This window comes from Microcaecilia unicolor, chromosome 3 (assembly GCF_901765095.1).
Source record: "Microcaecilia unicolor chromosome 3, aMicUni1.1, whole genome shotgun sequence".
Classification (NCBI taxonomy): domain Eukaryota; kingdom Metazoa; phylum Chordata; class Amphibia; order Gymnophiona; family Siphonopidae; genus Microcaecilia; species Microcaecilia unicolor.
Window position 1 is genome coordinate 364,270,334 of NC_044033.1, and position 27,830 is coordinate 364,298,163.

At 42.1% G+C, this 27,830-nt stretch overlaps 1 protein-coding gene across 1 annotated transcript in view; it reads right to left on the minus strand.

Moving 5' to 3' along the window:
- The window catches only part of FAM184A (family with sequence similarity 184 member A), a 306,691-nt gene that overhangs the window by 179,218 nt on the left and 99,643 nt on the right, over window positions 1-27,830 (minus strand). The window contains exon 7 of the mRNA XM_030198559.1: window positions 6,063-6,224. Within this exon, the coding sequence (XP_030054419.1) occupies window positions 6,063-6,224 (162 nt within the window). The remainder of the gene's footprint in view (window positions 1-6,062; window positions 6,225-27,830) is intronic.

A 27,830-nucleotide genomic window follows, 5' to 3' on the forward strand; every position in this document is an offset into this window, starting at 1 on the left:
GTCTCCATTCCCCAATCAAAAACCCCACCGCCCAACACAAGCCCTCAAATCACAAGCCCACCCCCCCAATACAAGCTCCCACATTCACAAGCTCCACCCCTGATCACCCCAACCTGGTTTAGAGCAGCCTTGTTGTTCAAACAGTGGACGATAGGGCATATAAAGACTCATAGTAAATGAATGAAATGAAATGACGGCAGATAAAGACCTGTACGGTCCATCCAGTCTACCCAACAAGATAAACTCATTTTACATGGTTTGTGATACTTTATAGGTATACCTGAGTTTGATTTGTCCTTGCCATTTTCAGGGCACAGACCGTAGAAGTCTGCACAGCACTGTTCTTGTACTAAAAGTTCTGAAGCTAATGTCGAAGCCCCTTAAAATTTACACTCAAGCCCATCCATATCTATTCAGTCATGATCAGGGCATAGACCGCAGAAGTCTGACCAGCACCGATTTTGCTTTCCAATTACTGGCGTTGCCACCCAATCTCCGCTAAGATTCCGTGGATCCATTCCTTCTAAACAGGATACCTTTGTGTTTATCCCACGCACGTTTGAATTCTATTACCGTTTTCATCTCCACCACCACCCGCGGGAGGGCATTCCATTTATCCACCACCCTCTCCGTGAAAAATACTTCCTGACAATACTCCTGAGTCTGCCCCCCTTCAACCTCAATTCATGTCCTCTAGTTCTACTGCCTTCTCGTCTCCGGAAAAAGTTTGTTTGCGGATTAATACCTTTCAAATATTTGAATGTCTGTGTCAGGTCACCCCGGTTTCTCCTTTCCTCCAAGGTATACATGTTCAGGTCAGCAAGTCTCTCCTTGTATGGTTTGCAACGCAAATCCCATACCATTTTTGTAGCTTTTCTTTGCACCACTTCCAGTCTTTTTATATCTTTAGCAAAATACGGCCTCCAAAACTGAACACAATACTCCAAAGTGGGGCCTAACCAATGACTTGTAGAGGGGCATCAACTCTTCCTTTCTTCTGCTGGTCATACCTCTCTCTATGCAGCCTAGCATCCTTCTGGCCACAGCTGTCGCCTTGTCACATTGATTCTTCACCTTTAGATCCTTAGATACCAACACCCCAAGGTCTCTCTCTCCTGAGTTGAGCTTACTAATCTCTCCCCCCCCCCCCCCAAACTTGGTATCTCTCTTTTGGGTTTCTGCACCCCAAGTGCATCACTCTAAACTTCTTGGCATTAAATTTTAACTCAAAATAATACAGAAACCTCATTCATTTCTCAAAAGTATATAGATGAATATTTATATATATATATATATATATGTGTGTGTGTGTGTGTGTGTGTGTGTGTGACAGTGTTCAGTTCCATGTGCATATCACTGAGCTAATGAGTAACTCGTTAAATAGCACCTCCGCCCACCATCATTGCACTATGCATCCCTACCTCCCTACCACTTGTTTTTCGTAAGCCTCTCCATTGTATTATAACATGGAGAATTTTTTATGTATCAGTCGAAGATCTCTACAATATGTTGTGGTTTTAACAGATTATGAAATCACTAAAGCTTTCACCTATCTTGTAGGGGCGTGCAAACCCACTTTGGTGCGCCAAAAGCTAAATGTGATCACTTACAGTAGGTCTATAGCTGGAGTAAGTGGGTGCACCTAGGTTCACCAATCAACGTGTGCAACTGATTGCTTTCTATATGTTATCCCTCTGGTTTGATATCAAGCCAATGGTCCACCATTTCTCCATCCATTTTTTATTTTTTTTATTACATTTGTACCCCGCGCTTTCCCACTCATGGCAGGATCAATGCGGCTTACATATTATATACAGGTACTTATTTGTACCTGGGGCAATGGAGGGTTAAGTGGCTTGCCCAGAGTCACAAGGAGCTCCCTGTGCCTGCAGTGGGAATCGAACCCAGTTCCCCAGGACCAAAGTCCACCACTCTAACCACTAGGCCACTCCTCCACACCATTTTTACATCTCCCTTACAGTTACACACTATAGTACTTAGATACTAACTAATAGAATAGTGCCTAGTGCATATATGTTTATCACTGCCAATACCAATGAAGCATGCAAGTAGAACATACTTCTAGGCACCTACCTATAGAATTACCCTGTTACAGTGTTCATTATTTTCTCTCTCTTGTTCTCACAGGAGCAATATAGTTAATAAAGGGCACTTTTTCAGAAGGAAGGAAAAATTTGTTAATTACCTGATCATTTTCTTTACTTTAGTCCCAAAGGATCAGTCCAGACAAATGGGTTATGATTATCTGCATGCAGGTGAAGATAGAGAATTCTAAAAAGTTGTGCCTCATAAGCTCCTGTGCTTAGCAACCAAGCCAGTATTCAATAACAAACCAGTGAAAGAGAGCGACTTCCAGAGAAAAAACTCTAGCCTCTAGATAGAAAAAGAACTATGAAATAAAGGGCAAAACTCATGCCTTAGAAATAATGGCACCAGAACAATACAAACACCCGAAATTACATAGAACTCGGAAAAGCCGAAACCATCACAGAAGGGCAGGCTCTGGACTGATACTTTGGGACTAAAGGAAAGAAAAGTGAAAGCATCCTTCAAGTCCAGAAAGCATAGCCAGTCATTTTCCTGAATCATGGGGAGACCGGTGCCCAGGGAAACCATCCTGAATTTTTCTTTGACCAGAAATTTGTTCAGGGTCCTTTGGTCTAGGATGGGCCACATCCTCACTGTCTTCTTTTGCAAGGAAATACCTGAAATAGAATGCTTGCTCTTCCTCTCCTGGTGGAACAGGCTTACCTGCATGGGCATTCAGAGGGCTGAGAGTTCCCCTGTAAGTAACTGCTCATGCTGACAGCTGAAGTAATGAGCTGTCTGTGGGCAATTTGGTGATTTTTGTCGCCAGTGCAGGCTGTAACCAAGATAGACTATTTGAAGAACCCAACAGTCGGCGGTGACAAGGGGCTACCTTTCATGGAAAAACTTCATCCTCCCCTTGACTGGCAAGTCATCCAGGATGGTCAATGGCACTGCGGCTATACTCTGCTGGAGCCAGTCAAAAGCTTGACACTTGCTTCGACTAGTGTAACGGTTGTGGCCGTGCCCTTATGTTCAGACCTACTGTTTCTCTGTATCTAGTTCTGTGACCTCTCCAGTCTGCCTTTTTCCCTATTGTTGTTGTTCCTGTAAGCCAAGCCTCGCTTTGGTCTCCCTGCTTCTGCTTCATTTCCTACTTGTGACATCATCAGCAAGTCCTCACGCCTGGAACATCCTGCAAAATCTCATGAAGCGCACCATCACAGCCTCTCTAGGAGGGGATTCATAATCTAGGACCTCGAGCATCTTAGCCCTGGGCTCGACCTCCACTTCTAAAGAAAACGGAATGGCAGCCACCATTTCCTTGACAGAAGAGGGGAAGAAAAGGCTCTATGGGAGAGACTTTCTCCTTTCCTGTGAAAGGAAGGGGTCAGATGGTACCCCATAAAACTCCTCCTCTGAGAAGTATTGTGAGTCATCATCTGACTCCCAAGAACACTTCTCATCAGTGTAAGCCAAGACCTCCTGTGGAGAAGGCTGAGACCGAGCCTGCCTCGACCAGCAATGTTGAGAGAAGCATCAAGGAGTCAGCTTCCGCATCGACTCCGGCAAAGCTTCCTCAACCAACATTGCTCAAAACAGGCTGAGGGCCAAGCAGGGCTGCAATGAGAGGCATGATTAGTGCAAGCACCCTCAATACTGATGCACTCTGTTGTATAAAACCAGCCAGCAGCTCAGGGAGCAAGGCCCGAGTGCGCTCATGGAGGGCTTACACTAGGAAAGGCTGGGGCGTCGGCTCAGAGACAGAAAGCAGAACTGGTGGGGTCAAGACAGGAGGCTGGTCCTGGTTGCTCAGAGACCTCTACACCTCTTGTATGGAGGGGGAGCAGCCCTCCCGGCATCGATGCTTCGAGGGGTGCCGAATCACTAAGCGACCCAGAGCTCCCGGCACTGTGCACCAAGGGGGATGATGCTGATGTTTCTTGGCCTTTGCCTGAAGTCGATCATCAAGGCTCCTTGGTGCAGACGAGGACGACGTCGAATTCACACGCCGCCTCAGGGTTGGGTCCTACACAGGTTGGTCCCAAGGGCCCTGCACAGCAGTTGGCGTCGAGGCAAGTGGGTCTTCACAACTGCTCCCAATGTCAACAAGTCTAGCAGCCATATGTACCGATGCTGACATCACTGATGCCAACGATTTGGACCGGGCTCCAAAAATCTTCTCACATTGAGCCTCTCTGACAAACTGGGTCCTTTTCTTCATACGAAAACACAGGACACAGTTGGAAGGGCCATGGTCAAGCTCTAGACACTGAAGATACCAAGAATGGGTGTGTCTACCAGAGATGATCTGACTGCACCAGATACAGCACTTAAAGCCACTGGGAACTTTCGTGGACATGGAAGGAAAAACTTCCGTGGCCAAATCATACAACTCGATGGTGGCAAAAAAGGAGCCACGCACCAGAGAAAAATGAAGGGAGAACTCGACCAAAGTCAAGGCCTAAAAGTGCCCTGACACGGAAAAAGTAAAGAAACTTAAAAGCAGGCAAAACACACTAAAGACAATAAGGGTAAAAAAAAGAGACCCAAAACACGGGAAAAACACAAATAATCTACCCAAAAGACACTGAAAAAGCTCTACCAGACTAAGCTGTGAGAAGCAGGAAAAAAAAATCACGTCTTGCCCTCACTGCAGTAAAAAGAAGAACTGCAGGAACCATGCTCTCACAGCGGGCAGGAAGGCACTTGCACATGTGCAGTGGAGTGTGGCTTGCGCTCCACAATGCTCTTTTAAGCTTGTTATAAGCTCCGGACTGGGTTGCATTACCCACTTGTGAGAATTATGGCCTGCTTGTCCTCGGAGAAATACATATACCTGTACATTTCTGGCATTATAATGACTACCAAAATTGCAGAGTGTAACTCCAGTGGTGCTATTCTAAATGAACAAAATGACAAACTTCCTCCATACTGAACATTACTTTTTGGTGGTCTACTATACTTCTGATTCATAAATTTGAATGTAAGGCCGCTGAATTTGCTAATCATTATCATACTATTGAAAAGATTTGATTTCCAATTGCAGATTTTGCTGCCTTGCCATCATCTACATAATATAATGCCATGGGCCTGGTTTGGTCATAAATATATTTCCATTTTTATCCTCTTTTTTCTTTCCTTCCTATATTTAAGGGTGCCTCTGTTTTACTCTTTTCTTATACTTTATTTTACCACCTCCTACATTTTTAGAAATGTTGTTCTATGATATTTATTGTTGTAATGCCTTTATATATTACTCTCTGGACAATATTTTTTATATTATTTTTTCTGACATTTAAGGCCCTGTTTACTAAACAGCGCTGTAGATGCGCAAACTTTTCAGCGCGCACTCTAGACATGTCTTTAGCGTTAGCGCATGCTAATTTTTATATTGGTCTGTTTTTAATGAAAATCAATAGAAACTGTTTGAACTTAAAAAAAAAAAATGACAAACTTCCTAAGTTTATTGGCAAGCCCAACAGAAGGCATGAGCTGACATCACTGCCAAGCATCTGACAGCCTAAGGAGAAAAGGTCAGAGAAATTTACCTACACACAAAGGTGTCCCTAAGCACTGAAAGCTTGAGAACCATTGATCTAGTGGCTGCATATTTAAGTTTCTTGTCTGAATGAATTAACTACATTGGTGGTACTCGGAACATAGATCAATATCAACTTAAGTCCTTTGACAGCCAAATATTCTGGTTTTCCTGTTAAAAACCATCAAGGCTAGGTAGGAAACAAATCAAAGCTAGGTATGAATGTTAACAGAGGAAAAACAGTAGAAGTAAAAGTAAAGACAGCCACACTATGAGCAGAATGTTCTGTCTCCGGAGCGTGAATGGCTGAATTTTTAAAAAATCAGCCGTATTATACCTTTAAATGTGCCTTTGCACTAGACTATGATACACACTATAGTACTAAACACATTCAAATTGTATTTATAAAAAGAAACAGCTAACAGTATTCATGTACTTCAGTGTCTATAGTTCTAAACATGTATATGATTACCTGAATATTGAATAAGGAATCATTAGCCTCCCTCAGCCTAGTTCTAGTCAGATCCAGTTCTTTTTGAAGCCTGTCTTGAGCATCCTTAAGACTGGCGATGTGTCCTTCTGCCGAGCCAAGGCCTTGTTCGCTTTTTTTAATCAAGTCTTGTAGACGACATACCTGTTTCAAAACATAATGCCTTTCACATTTAGTTTTATTCTATGAATGTTAACCCCAATAAAAATGTTATTTTTATATAATGAAATGTTAAGGTTTACTGAGCCTGATGTTAATCATATTACTATACTAGCTAAAATAAAGTGCTGTAGCATTTAATAAAATAGGTGGCGTTGCAAACTCCAGATCACTTAAAAAAAGAATGGATTATTTTCAAATATATTTATGTTAACCATAAACATTTCTGACCTGCAGCTGTAAGAACAGAACCTTATTAGTAAGAATGTTCATAGTACTGCAGCTATTCCCATCAAATGCAGCGTATTGTAATAATCAATCATCTGACAAACATAAGTAGTATTTAGAACATGTGGAATGGCATTTCAAAAGGATGCCAAAGTCAGAATAAAGAAGATCTAAGTCAGTATGTACGTTGACAGATCCTAAAATACATAAGAAACAGATGTGTTGTGGAACTGACATCACTACATGGAACGGCTACTTAATCTTTCATCTCCTCACCCCGTGACCCTAAACCACAGAAAATCAGCGGCATCGGCCTTTTGATAACTATCATTTTTGTGTGGAGAGATGGAAGATTATCCTACCTTTATTTCAAGATGAGTATCAACATACAATCTGTGGACTTGTCAGAGTTCTCCTAGTCCAACAATGCTCAGCTAAAGACTGTGCATGCTTAAAAAATGGTGAATGCGCAGCAAGAACACAACTCTAAACTTGAGCAAGATTTAGTGATGGAGGCTAGTTAAAAGATATCTGGTCGGACCTCAAGGAAGTCTGGGAGGAACTGACAAAACTTAAGAGCATATTTGAGAAGAGAAATTTCCAAACTGGAGTATTGCATGGAGGAGGCTAACCTTTGGATTGAGGAGCAGGCTGATTCCATTGTAAACTTGGGTAAACAGGTGGGAGAGATGCGCAGTGTTACTGGAGACCTGAACCGCAACCACCACTGCAATCTGCGGTTCTGAGGGGTGCCAGAAGGGCCCGAATATGGAGACTGCTAGGCTTTTTTGCAACCTCTCTATTGGGATTCGCTAACATCCCTATTTTGATAGTATCCTTCAAACATACCTCATGACAAGCTATGTGCTCCTGAACAACTATCAGCTCCCCCCCCCCCCCCCCATTTCTGGTTTAAAAGCAGCTTCATCTCCTTTTTAAATGTTAGGGCCAGCAGCCTGGTTCCATCCCAGTTAAGATGAAACCCATCCTTTTGGCACAGGCTCCCCCTTCCCCAGAATGCTGCTCAGTTCCTAACAAATCTAAATCTCTCATCCCTGCACCATCTCAACCACACATTAATACTCTGGAGCTCTACCTGTCTCTTGGGTCTTGAACCTGGAACAGGGAGCATTTCTAAAAATGCTACCCTAGAGGATGTGGACTTTTTATTTTCTGCCTAAAAGCCTAAATTTGGCTTCTAGGAACCTCATGTCCACATTTTCCTATACCCACATGTACTAGGGGACATTTGATGTCTGCCACCTTCACAACAGGTAGGCAAGTGACTAAATGATCCTCACATCCACTAGCCATTCAACTATCTACATGCTTAATGATCAAATCGCAAACTAAAATGGCTGTCCTAATCCCGGGCAGAAGCCCTGGAGACAAATCTTTGGTATAAGAGAATACTGCATCCCCTGGAAGGCAGTTCCTGATTATAGGATCGCTTCCTGCTTCACCAGTTGGCCTCCCTCCTCCAAGGCAATGCAGGGGCTGCCAGACTGGGGTGGTGACCATTGTGAGAAAAATGAATTATCAATGGGTTATAATGAATAAACACTGATTTTTTTATTTTTATTTAAAAATATTTCCTATTTCCATAAGAAGCAATTTTATATTAAGGTTAAAATGACCTCATTGGTTATTCTAGGTAGGGAAAATTATAGGTAGTTCTAGTGTTAAGTTGATAATTATTTAAGTGACTTTAGGCTTCTTTTACAAAGCTGTGATAGTGATTCCCGCATGGCAAAATTCATATGGGCTTCCTTTCATTTGTCGTCTGGGAATAGCTAGTGTAGCTTTGTAAAAGAAGACCTTTGTTAGCTGTCTAGAATGGTCACTAGCACAGAGTATATGCATTTTAAAGAAAAACAAGTACATTTATTATTTATTTGTGACATTTATATCCCACATTATCCCAACAAATCTTGAGTTCAATGTGACTTACAATATAGATTGAATGAATAGAGAATGAAAAATTGGTCATAATATGTTGGATTGAGTAACAAGGAATAATAGATTAATAGAAGGGTTATAACAATGCATAATTTGATAAAGACATAATACAAGCAGAAGAGAAGGTTATCAACCAGTTAACTAGATAAAAAAAACAAACTAATGTGAAGACATTTGAAATGAATTTGTAAAGAGATGAGTTATAGTGATAAACATCCTTTGGTTAGAAATGGAGTATTTGGAGAGATGGGGTGAACTATGCGTGTGTGTCGGGAGGGGGGTATTAAAACTATGTCATCTAAAGTTATGTGAATTACTGTATGTCTTTGTGATGCTTTGCATATTATTGTGCTATGTTTTCTGCTATGTTTTTTTGTGCAGTTGATGACCTAATATATTTTGCAATAAAGCTTTTCTATTTGTGTAATTGCATACTCACATAAAAAGTATGTTCATGGAAAGTGTGCACGTACTTTTACACAGTCAATGTAGGAATTCCTGGGAGCGTGGTTTGAGTAGAGTAAATGCAGAGCTGCAGCATATGCATATATTTTAGGTCAATTATATTTTTTATTATCAAATGCACTAAATAACAGAAAACAATACAACAATTTTGTAATATATATTATACTCTCCCCATTCCTTCCCTGCCACCATCACCCCTACCCCCCCTACAAGCAGCAGAACAGAACTCTATCAGTCAGAGTTGACAGACATTTGCAAAAGAGTCATGTGGTTGTGGTTTTTATAAGCACAAGGTCTACAAAAATTAATACTTGATTGGTCTGCACCCACGTTAGGCAAAGCCCAACTGATTACTGCTAGAACACCCACATTCTTGGGTTTGTTTCTTACACTAATAAAACAAATAATACTTACATATTCAGAAATGAAATAAAAAGAAATGTTTATTCTGGAAACAAATAGTAGCTCAAGTAGAGGCTTATAGCAAATCTGAAATACAGAAAAGTAATGATTAGAGAGACCCCCTTGTCTCCAAGCCAGTTCACTGCCTTGGGAACAAGGAAGCCCCCCCCCCCCCCCCCCCCCCCGAACATAGATTTCTCTCATTTTTATACAATTGATTTAGTACATTTTATACAATAATCCGGAAACTAATTACCATCTTAGCACATCCCACTAACTAATCATCTACTTTCCTAATCCAACACATCTGACTTCTCTCCTATCAATTATCAGTTCACACCCCAATTCCTAGAATAGCAGTAATGCCACTCCACCTGGCTACTACTACTACTATTTAGCATTTCTATAGCGCTACAAAGCGTACGCAGCGCTGCACAAACATAGAAGAAAGACAGTCCCTGCTCAAAGCGCTTACAATCTGACAAAAAAAGCAAGCAAATCAATTAATGTGTTGAGGAAAGAGGAGAGGCGGGTAGGTTCTGAGTCACAGTCATGTCATCTTCATCCACCTATTAAAAACTTCTCTCCCACCATACCTTCTATCACAAATTCCAAGCCCCCTCCTACTAATTTCAGATTTTTAGCACATATCCAAACTATATACCAGCTGACAATGTGGTTAAGTTAGCAGACTGTTCCCAACGTCCTCTTTTCACCATCCAGAAACGTGGTTTCAAACTGTATGAAGCACAGGAAATCTTGACCCAAGAATTAATACAAATCTAAATATCCATTAAAGTTATCTTAATTACATTGGACCATTCTATATGCATGTACTTATCTTCTTAAAGCTTGTAACAAAGTTCATAATCAATACATTCTTAACCTGCTTTGTACAGTATCTTGCCCTAGACATGATCTTAACATTGGTCAGCAAAAATACAGGAAAAAACAGGGTTTTGTATTCATTCTCGTGACACATCTCCCTCTCTCAAGATCTTGTATAACCGTCTCTCACCCACATGCACATATCTGTCTTAATGAAAGGGTCTACTTCCCCTTCTCCTATCACAATAAATGCGTAAACATGTTTTTGGGTCCATTCTAGTTACGAGGAGTGTGGGGGTCACATGTATGACCTTGCACAATTTCAAAAGGCCACCCTGCAGACAGATCTAGTTAGCAAGGATTGAAAACAGCACAGAGAATAATTTTTTTTTTTGGGGGGGGGGGGGATAAAATAAATCTTACGGATAACCCTTGTTTCATTATCCAGAGGGATGCTCTGAATTTACAAACATCAGGGGTCCCGAGCTCCCCCCTCCAATTTCCCTACAGTTTTTATAAGCACGTGATCTATAGAAATCAATAATTGATTAGTCTCCTTAATATGCTCCCCTCTATTCCTACTTCAGCTCTTCCCCCTGCTGATGCTGAAGATACCACTACAATGTTACAAGGCTCCTAGGTGATCCCAGAAAAGATGGGGTGAGATGATGCAATTGACATCTGGTTTTATATGCCGAGAAGCTGCCAAAAGACCTGGACAGCTCTGTACATCAGCAATAGCAGCAGCACCAACTGCTGGTCTGATACAAGGCAGGCAGCTGAAGGGAAGCAGCCATGTTGGCTTGATATTGGTCCAGTGGCTACCGGGCTACCCTTAGAGCCTATATTTCATCAAAAGGCTGGCATGTATAGGAGACCATCTCCTTATGGGACCCCTGAGAATCCTCATCTGTAGCACTTTCAAGGTCCTGCTTCTGACTTGCTGGGAAAGCTGCTCATTTCCCAGAGCTGATTTTCTGCCTCCGGAGAAGCTCCCGCTGTTCTTCCATCTTTATCTCTGGCTTAGGCAACTCCTGCTGCTACTGTGATGGTCCAGCCTGTTCTTTCCTCTTGTGTACAGCCTCACCTATATATATGAAGGAACAAATCCTAAAAACATGTACCTAGTTCGTTTGCCATGCTGCTGGCAAACATGATAGTTTGACACTTTTTAACACTCTGGCTCCATTGATCAAAATGGTAAATAGACCCCACTGAGTAACTACATTTATTTATTCATTTATCTTAAATTTTCTATTCCACCTATAAACCAAGCAGAATAGATAAAGGACATCAGTCAATGAAGGCAAATGCTGCATAGCTAGTTTCTCCATTTAAAATAACTGAATACAACATATAAATACATGATGCAACCTGCCGTACTAATCATGAACCTTAAAAGTATGGAACGAGGTATACAATCTTGGCAGCTGTTCTCAATTACCCAATGCTAATGTCCCTGTTCCCGTGTCTAGTCCAATTAAACTTTCCATGGTGAATCCAATTAATGCTAACCCCTCTTCAGCAGTGTCACACTCAGGACTGTTATTATACTGTCAGGTTCTCAAGGATAGTCTGGATCGTGAGCCCTTGGGCTGCTGACGAGGAGTGGCAGCAGCAGGCAAAACCCTCCAACCAGGACTGGACCAACAGGACTGGAGTAGAAGCTGGAGGCAGGAATAAGCAGAACCGGAATGGACTTGGCTTGGCAGGCACCAGAATCAGGAAACACAAGCAGGATTCAGGAACTAGCATGACTGGAACAGGACTTCACCTGCTTTTGACTGCCATTCCTTAGGGGTTGAGCCCCTAGGTGCGGGCAGCCGGCAGGACTTACTGGACCGAGTGGGGAAAATAAGCTTGGCTAGAACAGGATTCAAGATACAGGGTCTCAAACAGACAAGATACAAGGTTCACAACCAGAAGGGGAAGGAAGCCAAAAGCAGACAGGGAAGGAGCAAACAGGACAAAATTCAATACAGGATACTTAAACAAGTTAGGAACACAGACTAAGACTAGGAATACTGACAAGAAACAAGGCAAAGCAAGACAAGGCAGAAGTGCAAAAAGCACACAAACCTCAACCTTTGGCATTGCAAAGTAGAAAGTTTCCAGGTGGTTAATAAAGCCCATCAGCAGCTGAAGCTCAGCTGCAGCAATCTCAAGGCAGCTAAGGGTGAAGCTAGCTGCCAAACTTCAAACCAAGTCTGGAGGGCTAGAATATCTGAACCGGACTGGAATGAAAGTCTGAAATGTGTAGGGAGACAGCAAGACAGTCTATGGCAGCCACTGGTTCTGGCCACCAGAGGGCGAGGTGAGCACAGCCAAGGAAAACAGTCACAATCGTGACATATACACATGGAAACTACTTTACAAGCTAATTCAGCACAGTTTTCTATGTATTCTGAGGAAGTATCAGCAAAGCTTTTAGAATGTGATAGACAGCTCTCTACTGTTGATGAACAGATAACTAAAATTGATTCTCAATTTGGTAATGTGCAAGTTGATTAACCCTGATTGAAAAAGTCAATCCAAAAGAACAGAAAAATAGTCATACTGAGACAGACCAATTGTCCATCTAACCCAGTATCCTGCTTCCAACAGTGGCAAATCCAGGTCACAAGTACCTGGCAGAAACCCAAATAGTAGAATTAAGATCTAAAGATGAGTAGCACATCAGTACCCAAATCCAAGTTACAGATTACTTTATTGAGAAGGGCAACAAGGGCTGTTTCAATTCTATGTACTATGAGAAAGCCTGATTTACTTCCTGAAAAACATCTTTCTGAGCTAATTTGATAATAAATGGAAGATTAGTTATGGACTTCAAGTTACTCGGGTTATCACAATCCAAAACAAGTATCTTTATAGCACAAGTCTGATCATAGAATGCTTCTATTGCTGAGGACCCTGAAGCAAACTAGAATGAGGGCAGAGAAGAAAATCCACAATCCCTTAACAACCATACTAGAGTTCCATTAGGGACAGTACTGGAAGGTCTTACAGATGCGAATGGTTTCTGTAGACCAAAATTAGACAACCTAGGAAAAGCTGTGAATGTACTACACTTAGGAAATGAGTGCTGAATACTCTTCTTAAAATGGTAATGCCAATGGAGAAAACTGATTTGGCCAAGTAACGGTGTGCCGCAAAGGTCCCCCAATTTATGAACCAAAAATATGGCAAGAGAGTCAGGAGAAAAACTTGCAGTTGTACCACCTCCAGTTATCCAGAAAAGTTAGCTCCTCTTCTGATAGGAGTATAGAGGCTAAATGGAAGCTTTCATTAGAAGGGTTAGAACAACACTAAGGTCCAAAGACCCAGCAAGTGGCTATAAAGCAATCATCTAAAGGCTGTATATAAATGAACTTGTCTTCTACATGGTGGTGATATGTGCCAATCGCACTCGCACGAGTACTTATTGAGTTAGGGCTTCGATTACAAAGCCATGCTAGCGATTTCCGCGTGGCAAATGGGCAGAAGCCAATAGGAATTGAATTTGCTTCCTCTCATTTGCCACACCTGGGCTTCCTCTCATTTGCCACACCGAGAATCAGTAGTGTGGCTTTGTAAAAGAGGTCCTTAGTCCTTAAAACTGACTCAGAGATCAATAGAAGGTATTTAAGCAGTTTTTGCTTGGCACAGGAAAAGGATATAAAGTATTTCTATCACACCAGATGGCAAACCTATTTCACTTAGGGTCAGCATTAGGGGATTGCAAATAGGGCAACTGCCCTGGTTCTTCATACTATAGAGGGCCTCAAGCCTGTCAAACCTAAGGAGATACAACCTGCTGGTGGGTTTTGGGGTCCCCTCCGAAATTTCTTCACAGGGCCTAACATGTTTAACACCAACCCTGCTTAAAACTACAGGACTGTCTAGACAAGTCTTTCCTAGAAACCAAAAGTATTTGCAATATGCCATCAGGCAGATTCATGGCTCTCAACATCCAGGCTGGAAGGCTGAGAGACTTGATGTTGTGATGCAACATTGTTCCCTAAGCCTACATGAGTAGCACTGTATAATTCCCCCGTCTAATGGGTCTTCTTATGGTTAACTCTGAAGAGGAGAAAACCGGACTTGTCTTGGCTAATAAGGGGCTATGAGAACCATTGCCCCTGATCCTATTTTTTAGGACAGTCTTTATTATGAGTGGAATTGGAGGACATGCTTTCAAATGGCCCTCTTTCCAAGCTGGGAGGAAGATATCCAAGGCTAACTTTCTGTGAATCCTTATTTCTAGATGACAACTACTTGCTGCTAACAGACTATAGAGGTTTTAGAAGTATCTCTATGTGTAAATAGCAACATTTAGGACATTTACATTTCTAGATCACATAAATGTGTAAATGGCAATTTCAGAAAGCCACTATTTTACATGTGACTTAGGTAAGCTAGAAACGTACATGCATTCCTATTTCTAAAATCGGAATATATGTGTCCCGTTCCGGGTCCTTACCCGTGCTCCCGCGGCGGGGAGCGATGATCGACGGGGGCCGCGGGCTCCAGTGCGGCAGAGACAGGCCGCCGACGGGGCCAGCGCTTCCGCGGGTCGGCCCGGCTGGCGACCCGCGGGAGCGAACGCCGGCCTCGGGGAAGAGAAGGCGCCGGCCAAGATGGCGGCGCCGGCGTCGTCGTCTCCCCGACCGGAGCTGATCAGCGAGCGGGTCCCGCCCACTCGCGCAGGGAGGGAGGAACTCCGCCTGCGAGGCCGGTCCACCTATCCAGGCCCTCCTGGCCTGTCAGGGCTAAACGGATTGGCTCTTCTCCAGGGAGGGGATGGACTGGCGGGGGATTTAAACCCCGGGACAAGAAGGGCTCAACGCTTCCGTTTCTAGTGTCAGGAGCCGACACAGTGGAGTACGGAGCGTTGCCCTTCAGAGACTGTGTTCCTCTTCAAGCTAGCCGTCCTTGCTAGCCACCTTCAAAGACTGCATCCTCTTCCAGCTAGCCGTCCTTGCTAGCCCCCTTCAAAGACCGTGTTCCTCTTCAAGCCAGCCGTCCTTGCTAGCCACCTTCAGAGACTGCATCCTCTTCCAGCTAGCCGTCCTTAATAGCCACCTTCAGAGACTGCATCCTCTTCCAGCTAGCCGTCCTTAATAGCCACCTTCAGAGACTGCATCCTCTTCCAGCTAGCCGTCCTTGCTAGCCACCTTCAGAGACTGTGTTCCTCTTCCAGCTAGCCGTCCTTGCTAGCCACCTTCAAAGACCGTGTTCCTCTTCAAGCTAGCCGTCCTTGCTAGCCACCTTCAAAGACTGTGTTCCTCTTCAAGCCAGCCGTCCTTGCTAGCCACCCTCAGTGACTGCATTCCTTTTCTGCGCTAGCCGTCCTTGCTAGTTGCCCTTCCGAGACTGTGTTGCTGACTACCCGCCAGGCCGGCCATCACCCTGCGGTTCCAGCAGTCCTGCTGGCCGCCTGCAGCTGGGGGCTCAACCCTCGGTGAACGGCGGTCGCCGCAGGTGAAGATTCGGGGTGCACGGCTGTCCTCAGAGGTCTTGCGGGCCTCCGGGAACCTAAGGGCTCACCAATAACCGAAACAGGACAATATGTATATGAGAAAAATTTCCTTTTCAGGCTTTGCACCAACCCAGAGACACATACAGACTTTTTAAAAGTGATTGTTTAATTCAGGCCTTTACATGAGGGATTAAGAGAGTAAGTCTTAACCTCCTGTTTATTTTTCCCTCAAAAATAAAACAAAATAAATACCGTGGTTTCGCATTTCACTGGTAGCACTTACACATATGGAGGGGCGTTTTAAATATAATATCTGACTTTGGACATTTTGCTTAAAACGTCCAGAATCTGAATAGCAAATATAGCCATTTTCGAAACAGCAAAACATCTTTTTTTTTTTTTTCAAAAATTGACACTTGCTAGATGTTCTTGTGCTCTGTAAGTTTATCTTTTTGGTCCATTTTCGAAAAAAAAAAAAAAAAAACATCTAAGTGAAAAGTGCACAAAATGATGCCATTGGAATGTTGGGAGGAACCAGCATTTTTAGTAGACTGGCCACACAGACATCCCAGCAGAGCAGTGGGACACCCTAGGTGACACTGCAGTGGACTTCAACTAGAAGCTCCCAGATACACATATCACCATTGCTCAGTTATATTGTATAATAGTGAACCCTACAAAACCCACCAAAATCCTACTGTACTCAACTGTTCTGTCTCCATCCCCACCTCATCCCCGTGGGTTCAGTCTCCTTCCCCACCCCGTCCCTGCAGGCCCCGTCTCCATCCCCACAGGCCCTGTCTCTCTACCCACCCCATGCAGAAGCCTCAGACACTTATGATTTTATACTTAAATCTTTTTATTAAAATATAAAAAGGAACAATATGCTATGAAACTGTGTATAAATTATAAATAGAAAACAATAATAACAACAGCTATAACCCTACCACCATCACCCTCTACCCTTCCATCCCCAACAACAGCTGCCTTCTGCTACCCCAAGTAATACTAATCTACCCTGTTAAATTGTCAAGAGGTACAAAATACAACCCGTTCTATATGCCCTAGAGGGGAGCAATATGCCCTATGAAGCACTGTTATGCTTTTTAATCTGTGGATGAATAAGAAGTCATCAACGATTTCAGGATTCATTCTAGCTCTCCTGACATCCACAGTCTCTCCTGCAACAGAAGATGTCTTCTTAGAAGATGTCCTGGTAGCAGGATGTACAGGATTCCCCCATGAAAATTTTGCTACAGATGGTCTTCCCCTATTCTCGCCGATAATGGAAACAGAGGACGCTCATCTCAGAAACGACCAAATGCAAGCCCTTTGGTTGTGGGAGAAGCCACCATTCGTAGTGCACTGGCCCCCCTGACATGCCAGGACACCAACCGGGCACCCTAGGTGGCACTGCAGTGGACTTCAGAAAAAGTTTGAAGGTGCATAGCTCTCTTACCTTGTGTGCTGAGCACCCCCCCCCCCCCAACTGTACACCACTACCATAGCCCTAAGGGATGAAAGGCGACCCTAGATGTGGGTACAGTGGGTTTGTGGTGGGTTTTGAAGAACTCACATTTACAACCACAAGTTTAACAGGTAGGGGGGAATGGGCCTGGGTCCGCTTGACTGAAGTGCATTGCAGTACCCATTAAAACTGCTCCTGGGACCTGCATACTGCTGTCATGGAGCTGGGTATGATATTTGAGGCTGGCATAGAGGCTGGAAAAAATATTTAAAAAAAATGTTTTTTTAGGGTGGGAGGGGGTTAGTGACCACTGGGGGAGTAGGGGAAGGTCATCCCTGATTCCCTCCAGTGGTCATCTAGTCAATTAGGGCACATTTTTATGGCTTGGTCGATAAAAAAAAAAAAAAAAGGACCAAGTAAAGTCGCCCAAGTGTTCGTCAGGGACGCCCTTCTTTTTTCAATTATCGGCCGAGGACGCCCATGTGTTAAGCACGCCCCAGTCCCGCCTTCGCTATGCTTCCAACACGCCCCCGGGAAATTTGGTCGTCCCCGCGATGGAAAGCAGTTGAGGGCGCCCAAAATCGGCTTTCAATTATGCCGATTTGGGCGACCTTGGGAGAAGGATGCCCATCTCCCGATTTGTGTCGAAAGATGGGCACCCTTCTCTTTCAAAAATGAGCCCAATAGTGTTGTCCATGAGGAAAGGCAAGATTATAGCAATGGAAATATTCCAGGGCTCTGTCCTCTCCTGGTTCTCCTCTTATCTCTCCCACCGTACCTTCAGAGTACACTCTCATGGCTCTTCCTCTACCCCCATCCCGCTCTGTTGGAGTTCCTCAAGGGTCTGTCCTTGGACCCCTTCTCTTCTCAATCTACACCTCTTCCCTGGGCTCCCTGATCTCATCTCTTGGTTTCCAATATCATCTCTATGCTGACGACACCCAGCTCTATCTCTCCACACCAGACATCACTGCGGAAACCCAGGCCAAAGTATCGGCCTGCTTATCTGACACTGCTGCCTGGATGTCCAACCGCCACCTGAAACTGAACATGAAACTGACCGAGCTCATTGTCTTTCCACCCAAACCCACTTCTCCTCTCCCTCCACTCTCTATCTCAGTCAATAACACCCTAATCCTCCCCGTCTCATCTGCCTGCAAACTCGGAGTCATCTTCAACTCCTCCCTCTCCTTCTCTGCACGTATCCAACAACAGCCAAGACCTGCCGCTTCTTTCTTTATAACATCAGCAAAATTCGCCCCTTCCTCTCTGAGCACACCACCTGAACTCTCATCCACTGCCTCATTACCTCTCGCCTTGACTACTGCAACCTACTCCTTACTGGCCTCCCACTTAGCCATCTATCCCCCCTTCAATCCGTTCAGAACTCTGCTGCGCGTCTTATCTTCCGTCTGGACCGTTATACTCATACCACCCCTCTCCTCAAATCACTTCACTGGCTTCCGATCAGGTACCGTATACAGTTCAAGCTTCTCCTACTAACCTACAAATCTGCAGCCCCTCATTACCGCTCTACCCTCATCTCCCCTTACATTCCTAACCGAAACCTCCGCTCACAGGACAAATCCCTCCTCTCAGTACCCTTCTCCACCACCGCCAACTCCAGGCTCCACCCTTTCTGCCTCGCCTCTCCCTATGCTTGGAATAAACTCCCTGAGCCATTACGCCAAGCCCCCTCCCTACCCATCTTCAAATCCCTACTCAAAACCCACCTCTTCAATGTCGCATTTGGCATCTAACCATTATACCTCTATTCAAGAAATCTAGACTGCCCCAACTTGACATTTCGTCCTTTAGATTGTAAGCTCCTTTGAGCAGGGACTATCCTTATTTGTAAAACTGTACAGCGCTGCGTAACCCGAGTAGCGCTTTAGAAATGTTAAGTAGTAGTAGTAGTAGTGTCGAAAGATGGGCACCCTTCTCTTTCGAAAATGAGCCCAATAGTGTTGTCCAGGAGGAAAGGCAAGATTATAGCAATGGAAATATTTTTAAAATAGGAGGAAATATTTTTTCACTCAACAAATATTTAAGCTCTGGAACTCATTGCTGGACAACTCCCTGGAGGAACAGTCCATAGTCTGCTATTGAGATAGACATGGTGAAGCCACTGCTTGCCCTGCGATTGATAGCATGGAATCTTGCTATTTGGGTTTCTGTCAGGTACTTGTGACCTGGATCGGCCACTACTGGAAACAGGATGGTCTGACCCAGTATGGCTATTCTTATGTTCTTAATTAGATGCCATTTCCTATTCGCTCCAAAACTGTTGCTGCCTGAATTACTGGTAGTCAGTGTTCCCCTTCCTTAAGCTCTGTTCTACAAGGTTCTTCCATTTCCTTAGATCAACAAATTAAAAAGTCGGTATAATTATTGATCAGAAACTTTGCTTTGAACCACAAATAGAATCACTGATAGCTTTTTATTATGTGCCAATTTCGTAAAATCTGTACTTTTTTTTTAGACAGTGCCTCACAGATGACAGTCTTCTATGCTTTGTCTCCCACATAGACTATTATAATATACTATATATGCTTGAAACAGTACACAACACAGCCTTCAGAATCTATTTTCATTCTAAGAAATTTTACTCTATCACCCCCGTTTATTGAACACCATTGGCTTCTTGTGTTCTTTCAAATCTAATACAAATTTCTTAACTTTACTAACAAAGTTTTATATACCATTACTCCCCAGTATCTCTCCTCATAACCCCTCAAGACTTCTCTGTTCCTTGAATGGCCATCATCTTCATATACCTTCTATTGCTACTGCAAAACTTGAATCCACTAGAAATAGTGCTTTTTACTGTTTGACTCCTTCCCTGTGGAATGTTCTGCCAAAAAGACTCTGCAACTTGAAGACTCATTTACTAAGTTTAAGTCTGCCTTGAAAACTCATTTATTTTTGGAGGCATTTGGTGACCGAATTGTGTGTGCTGGGGAGTCGGGGAATGAGCTCCATCATCTGTTTGGTAGGTTTTGTTAGAGAACTTCTAGTATTTATTTATTTGTTGCATTTGTATTAGCTGTGTGACTGATTCTTTGAGTGTATGGCCTTTAGATCTGTATTTTCGCCACCCTGTCAGAAAGGCATTCTTTTCAACCCTTATGAATTGACTTTTGTATTGTAAACTGCTCTGTTATGCCTACAGCGGGAAAAGCAGTATATGAAGACTAATAAACCATAACCATTCAAAAAACTGATAGAGGACGGTGGCATATTATGGGCAAACCAATTTACTGATGTATCTGATGAAGTGGAGCCTGGATCTTAATAGTTCATTCCTCAATAAATTGATTGGTCTATAAGGCACCCCACTGCTGCTGTAATTTTTGCTATACAAGACTAATATGGCTGCTTCTTTGAGAGTTTTTTTCCCCACACATTCCAATTCTCACTCAAACATTACTGTTCAGGTCAGGCATTCAATTTGCCACATATGAAGACAGCATTCCTGCCAAATGAATGGTATTTTAGAGGATGTGCTGATTCAGATGGTGACTTCACACAAGGTGTTTTGACAGTGCTGGTTCCTATCCTCATAACATTGGTTAACTCTGGATTAAATCATCACAACTTACTAACACTTGTCCAATTATGATCACTTTCAGTATTAGACAATGTGATTGTTCTTCCTTCCTGACTGCAATGCGAGAAAGATTCTGCTCCTCACCCTGATATAGAATGGTGTTATAAATATGAACATGTATATAATTCTTCAGACATTGTTTATATTATTAAATAAATGACACAGAGCATTACATTTTAATAACTTTAATATAAAACTAACTATATATAAATAAAATCAAAATGTAAAGCAGAATAAAATAAACAGTAACCTTAACAGGCCAGGTTCCCCTTGAGAAGACATGCAGGACATCAGCTGCAGCACTGGCTTGCATCTCTGCTTTTAGGGCCTCTATAACAAGGTTTGGGGGCCAAAATGCTGCTTAGATTTCTAAGAAAAGGTATCAGAGCAGCATTTTCATCTTTAATCATCTGCAACAGTAGGAATGCTGTCCCTGTAGCTGTTGCAGATCCTGCTTCCATTGGTGGGGAGTGCCTTCTGGTTTAGGTTAAGGTGGGAGTAGTGTGCCATCCAAAGCAGGCAGAGCTGCTGTGTCCTAAAGGCCATCTTCCTTTCCTTCCTCCTTTTCTTCCTCCATGTTTCTTATCTGCTGGGAGAGGGCCAGGATTTGGGATAGGCCAGCTACATAGAAGCAAAGACAGGACAGATTGTTAAGGCATCAAATGGAAAACAGTCCTCCAACCACTGAAAACTTGTGTGCACTAGTACAGGAACCCTGCCGTTGTGTTACAGCACACAATCTAGTTATTAAATTTACTCCAAAAGGCAAAATTCATACACAGCTTACAGGCCATGTGATTGGAAAGTGCCTGCATTAAAACTCTGTAGGTGATTGCTTATGGTACATGTCACCTGCCTGTCTAATAGCTATGCAACAGTTTTAAAAGTTGCATAAAGCTTCCAATGACCAACATTTCAGAGGCATATGGAGGTTAATAAGTTAGCAGAAATGTAAGACAAATATAACCATATGTGTTACAAAGTCAAACAATAACACTGTGATGACAGTGATTTAGAAAAATACAGCATGTTTACAGGCCCTATCACCTGTACTGTAGATGCAGAGACTGAAAATTATGTAACTCGCACCATCTGCCAAAAATAGAAGGAGCCAAACTACATAGTCACTGTGAGGGCAATTTTATTATAAACACCTAAATGAGCAGAACAAAAAGATATTTTATGAAGCCTATTTTATCAAGTCACATAGCAGATGTAAATGGTCACCTGTAAAGCAGGTGTATATAGCTTAACTCTGCCTATGCTCTGCAAAATTGCCCCCTAAACATGTCTACATCCAAGTTGCATAAAAGTACATACTTTTATGCCTGGGGTAATTTTACAGGTCTTTTACGTGTATGTTCTGGTATATACACGCAAAAAAGGCTTTATCAAGTTTAAAGTTCAAGTTTATTTATTACTTGATATTCAACCCATCATAATACATATCTGAGTAGTTTGCAATAAAATTCACTATCAGGAAAATCAATCTTTTTAAGAAAGGAATGAAATTACAGTTACATTATCCGAAAGAAGACAGGCAGAGGGAGAAGAGCATATGCTCTTATGTCTCAGTTTCAGCCCATCATCAGTGTTAGAGAGCAAAAAGTTCATGAGTGAAAGGCTATAGTAAAGAAATATGTTTTTAATCCTGTCCTAAAAGTCATAAAATGTTATAGGTATCTCCATTTTGATTTGTAGCCAAATGAGGTACAACACATGGCTACAACTTAATTGTGGGTTTCTGTACCATATTACTTATGTTCTTGAGCCACAGACTGCCTCCTGACCTCTTCAATGAGGTCAGACTCCTGGGTGCCAAATGGTTCTAACCTTCACATTTAGACATTCCAGGTCCAGGTGGCTGGTGGTACTTGCTAAAAGAGACCAAAAATGTTGTGCCGTACACAGTGTGAACCATAAGCTAACATACTGCGGAGTCGCTGTCATCCAAATACCAATGAATAACAGTCCTCTGACTTTCACCTCCTTGAAGTTCTCCCTCTTCTGAAGAAGCCCCTAGCTTGAACCTCCTGAATTCCTTCTCCCTTCCCCCTATCCAAAAGTCACCCCTATGACAAGGAAACCAAGAAGCATTTAGGGTTAGGGCTCAAGTAGAGAACTGTGGCTAGGGCTTGCTGTTCAAAGAAGACAGACAGTCTCCAAGGTGCAGTCAAGCACATTTACTAAAGAAAACTCTCCAAGGAGGAAAGGACAGACATGATTTGCATATGAAATCTATGCATGCTCTTACCTACTTACATCTCATGCCCAGGATGGCTTAGGCAGGGGGACTTCTCTGCTGTTGCACAGCATGAGTAAGTGTCCCAGAGCACAAAGAGGGCTATTTCCAAAACTCCCTCTAAGCTCTAACAAGTTAGTGAAAGGTCAAATGGCTGAAAAATTGACCTACACATTAACCCCTTTAGTATCAGAATCAGATTGGTGTGCCCCCAAACTACCACATGCTTGCAAGTGTCACCCAGCCAGAAGATAGTACATAGGCCACAATAGAGTACGCCTTACCTGTTCAGGGCATGCCTGACGTAGACCCAGGCAACTTTCTTCTTATGTCCCCTTGTGTTTTCCAGAGGTGGTACAAAATGTCCTTCTAGAGAAGGGACCAGCTGAATGAGGTACATTTTTTCCTCCTAGGATAAATTGCCAAGTCTACTCTGTAACTTCATTTTGCAAACACAGGGGCCAATGACAAACAATAAGATATGCAGATAAACCCAAATGAACAGTGTACACTAAAAAAAAAAAAGTCCACTCAAATGGATTATGAACAAGTAAGTAAAGGTTAGCTATATGAATATGCCTCCTTCCAAAGTTATTGGTGCTGTCTGGCTACCTTCATACTAAAAGGACCAGGAACTGGGCCATTAAACAGTTGCTCCTGTTTTTAAAAGAGACTGCTCAGACATAAACTTACTTCTAGATGACAACAGTAAGACCGGGCCAACTTAATCTTTTTTGTCAGATATTTAAGACAGAAATGTAACAATAAAGTGCAAGCTTTGATTAATTTGACATAATGGTGTGTTATGGTTTATTTCTAGGATAAGCAGCATAAAATGTTTTGGGATCTTGCCAGGTACTTGTGACCTGGATTGGTCGCTGTTGGAAACAGGATACTGAGCTCGATGTACCTTCAGTCTGTCCCAGTATGGCAATGCTTATGCTCTTATTTATTTATTTTCTGCCTTAAGCCAAGGTGGACTACAAATTACAACATATATAAACATAAAATTCAAATACGAATAACAAAATGGCAAAGCAATAAAATAGGACAGCAAAAGGTGGGCAGATGAATTCTAGCTCTGCCCTCCAGTAACGCCTAGCAGTACTGCAAATCAAAATTAATTCTGTCCTAATGACAAAGGTAGCCATAAACAGGACTTAGCAGATCACGTGTTGCACCTGTTTCCAGAGATCCTAATCAACTTACTTGTACCTACAAGACTGTGCTATTTTATATTATGCTAACAAAAAGAAATGACTTCAGGAGCTTTTAGAAGACAGTTATGTCATTCAAATTTTAACATGTAATGGAAAATAATTCCATTCACTAGGTCAGTAATTGAGAAAGTGCTATTCCTGGTTTCTCCAAAATGCACTATTTGCAATAAATATAAAGCTCCATCAGATCTCAATGGTCTATTGGGTTTGTAAACAATAAACAATATGCAGCACAACAACAGTATTATAAATCTGACCCCCAACTCTATGGGCAACCAACAATGTAACTCAATGAAGTTTGGTGTGATATAAGATAGAAATATTTTATATAGATCTATACTTTTGTTTTATACTGAACACTGCTTTCATGCATAATTTTAATTGTTATGAGTCATTTTCTTGCCACTGCAAACTATAATGAAAACCAAGATGAGCCTAAATCTTGTTATCTAATAAAATGGATATGTAATTACTTCAGAAACTGAAAACAATTTGTCCTCATTTAGGACAGCTTAAGATCATCCAGGAAAGATTATCCTTCTGATCTGACTATTTGTAAGCATCCGGCAACTCCCACATCTCTGTGCCTTCTGAACCATAATGCCTAGGCTTGCATCTTGATGCTCTCACAACTTGACACGTGTTCAAGTGCTTCAAGAAATTCAGTTTATAGAACTAGATAAACCCTTGTTGCCTATGTTAGCTTTGTTTTGAGAACTTTTAGTATATCATCAGTTGAGGCCACCACAGCAGACTGAAATTCAACTTAGCCTTCTCTGTTAAGAACATACAGAACACTTTTGAAGTTGGAGGTGTAGATCAATACCATATCAGCAGCTCAAAGAATCACAATACAAATGAAACATAGGAATCCATTCTGGGTTTTCTAGTTAATCCTTATTCTTTCTGTCTATACAAGTCAGCTGTAGGAAACTGCAAGGTGCAGAAGTTATTTGATCCTGTACTTAGATAAGTAGACATCCAAAGGGGGGGGGGATATTTGGACAAAATTGATAAGTTTCAAATTATTTGGGGGGGTTTCATGGCCAGGTTTTAATTTCTGGAATTATGTCATAGTCTATTTTCTTAGTAGTACTTATCACTTAGCATGTACAATTCTTTGTACATGCTTAAGTGCTGTACAATTTCTAGCTATTAAAATTCCAGGGGACCAGCAATTGATTCTTTATCTAACAGAATGAGTATAAACTACCTCACAATCAGACTCAAAGCAACACTCTGTTTAGACTTTCTCACAGATGCATGCTCTAACCTCTTCAGTCAAAAAGGAGGAATCCTTATTTTTATCCAGTTAAGCATTTTTGCAATCTACACTCTTGGACAAAGAATGACAAGGAATTTGTGATAAAGAAAAGATGATCCAAAGGTGGTGACTGACAAACATAAAAAAAATATCTATGGTTAGTTGAATTCAGTTCTCTCCTATTAGTCATGCAATTCATTGAGAAGACATGTCTGGAAGAGCTGTCATATACAACATGAAAAAATACAGCATGTACATCTGAAACGTTTAGCTCAGTTAACTCAAAATGAATAGTTAAGTAGGCTATTCAGGCCTCAACATGAAAGTTTCTGCACAAATTTATAGAAGCCAGCTGCATCCACAGTTGCTGCACAAATTTATAGAAGACAGCTGCATCCGCATGATGAAAAAGCAAACTATACCATATAATTGGAATAATCCGTTTAGGGATCAGAATATGGTTGACTGCATATCAATTACATGGCAGAGAACTTATCCTTATAGTTCATTAATTACAGATATAACAGGAGCTCAAGTGTGAATGGAAGACTGGACAGAAAGTTACAATATAAGCAATTGTTTCCTTTGTATGGTCTACAGCACTAAACTATAAAAGAAAAAAGCAAAAACAGTTTTTGGAATTCCTCTGTTTCCTCTTACTAGGCTCCTCCACCCCCACCTCCAAACCATCCCCCTTTATTTTAAATAGATTATGCAACACTCATAAATCAATGAGGTCAATTCTTAAAGCTGGCAGTGATCACATTCTTTTGAAACACCTGCTGTGTCTTAAAAAACATGCATATTCAGCACCACTATATGGATTATATAGGAAACACCACAGAATATATGTCTAATACAGTCACAGCTGCTGGCCATACATACAGTGGCAATATTCAGCCATTACATATATAATTAAGTAGTTTAATTTGGGACTGCTATTTGGAGGCCTAAATCATACTGTCTAGCTACATAGACAGAGACTATCAATGCTACTCGTATAGTTAAACGATCCACACACGCTCCACCTAGCACTATCCAGATAGTATCATGGTGATTAAGAGATTTTCACCAGCTCTGTCTGTATAGCGCTACTGAAAATCGAGATAGCAGACTTACATATTTAGCAGACTTACATATTTAGCAGCAACCACTAAACATTTAAGTTTAAAATTTTTTGGAGATGATATTCGCACACAATCTTCACAACACTCCAAAGGGCAAATCACCTCAACTCCAATTCTAACCCTATGACAATCTCCTGCTGGAGGACTGTGAACAAATTCTGTAGCAGAAGATGACACAAAACAGTTAAAGAAAATTCTAATAATTTTAAAATCTTAGGGTGCTCCTTTCTCAGGACTCCATTTAAAAGGCAAAGGGAACTCAACAAGAAAAAAAAACAATTTCCTAAGAAACAGTGAGTGCACACAGTAGCACTTTTAGTGCGCACTAATGATTACCGTGCGCTAAACGCTAGAGACACCCATTAAAATATATGGGCATCTGTAATGTTTAGCACATGCTTATTTTTAGCACGCACTAAAAATGCTAGTGCGCCTTAGTAAAAATACCATAATGTATTATTCTTTACCATGTCTATACGCACCTTAATGCAATGCCATTTGTAATTCTGTTAACTGGAAATGGCAACCGCCACTACTGCAAATGTAAGCCACATTGAGCCTGCAAATTGGTGGGAAAATGTGGGATACAAATGCTACAAATAACCCCTGAATATGTGATCACTACTGATTAAGGGATGAATTTACTAAGATGCAAAATAGTAATAACATGCACTATTTAGAAATAAAGGCAGTTTAGTGCAAAAGGTCTAAGCAGAGTAAATATGATGAGCTGTGTTGAATGCAAAAGTATACAGAGTGCAGTTCATGGAAAAATTTAGGGCTCCTTTTACAAAGCTGTGCTACCAATTAGCAGCACACTAAATGCAAAGAAGTCCCATGGGCTTCTTCTCATTCAGCACGCCGCTAATAGTAGTGCAGCTTTGTAAAGGGAGCCCCAAATGAGCTGTTCTACTACAGAACGTTATCTCGGTCTTAACAGGGGTAATCCGCCTACATTTGCTTAATTAGAATTTTATACTAGGGGGTAATCAGCCTACTGATGTTCCTGGAAAAAAGAAAAAAAAAGTTCAGACTCCTTAAGTAGCCTCTGTCCCTTCCCCAGCAAATCCCTGGCCCCAACATCCCCAGTCCACATTAAGCCCCACTCTTCTCAGCTAAACAGAAGTTTGTGGGTACAGAGTAATAAGTGTAATGCCCAGGCACATTCCTGCCCCACTGACTCCAAAATTGAACAAGGTGCCGGCTGCCACACCAAAGAAAGGGGACTGGGAGCAGTGCAGAGAGACATTACAGGCCATCCAAGATCAATATGAAATTTTGGCACTGGCAACGCAAGAGTGACTGGTCATTATTCCTTCC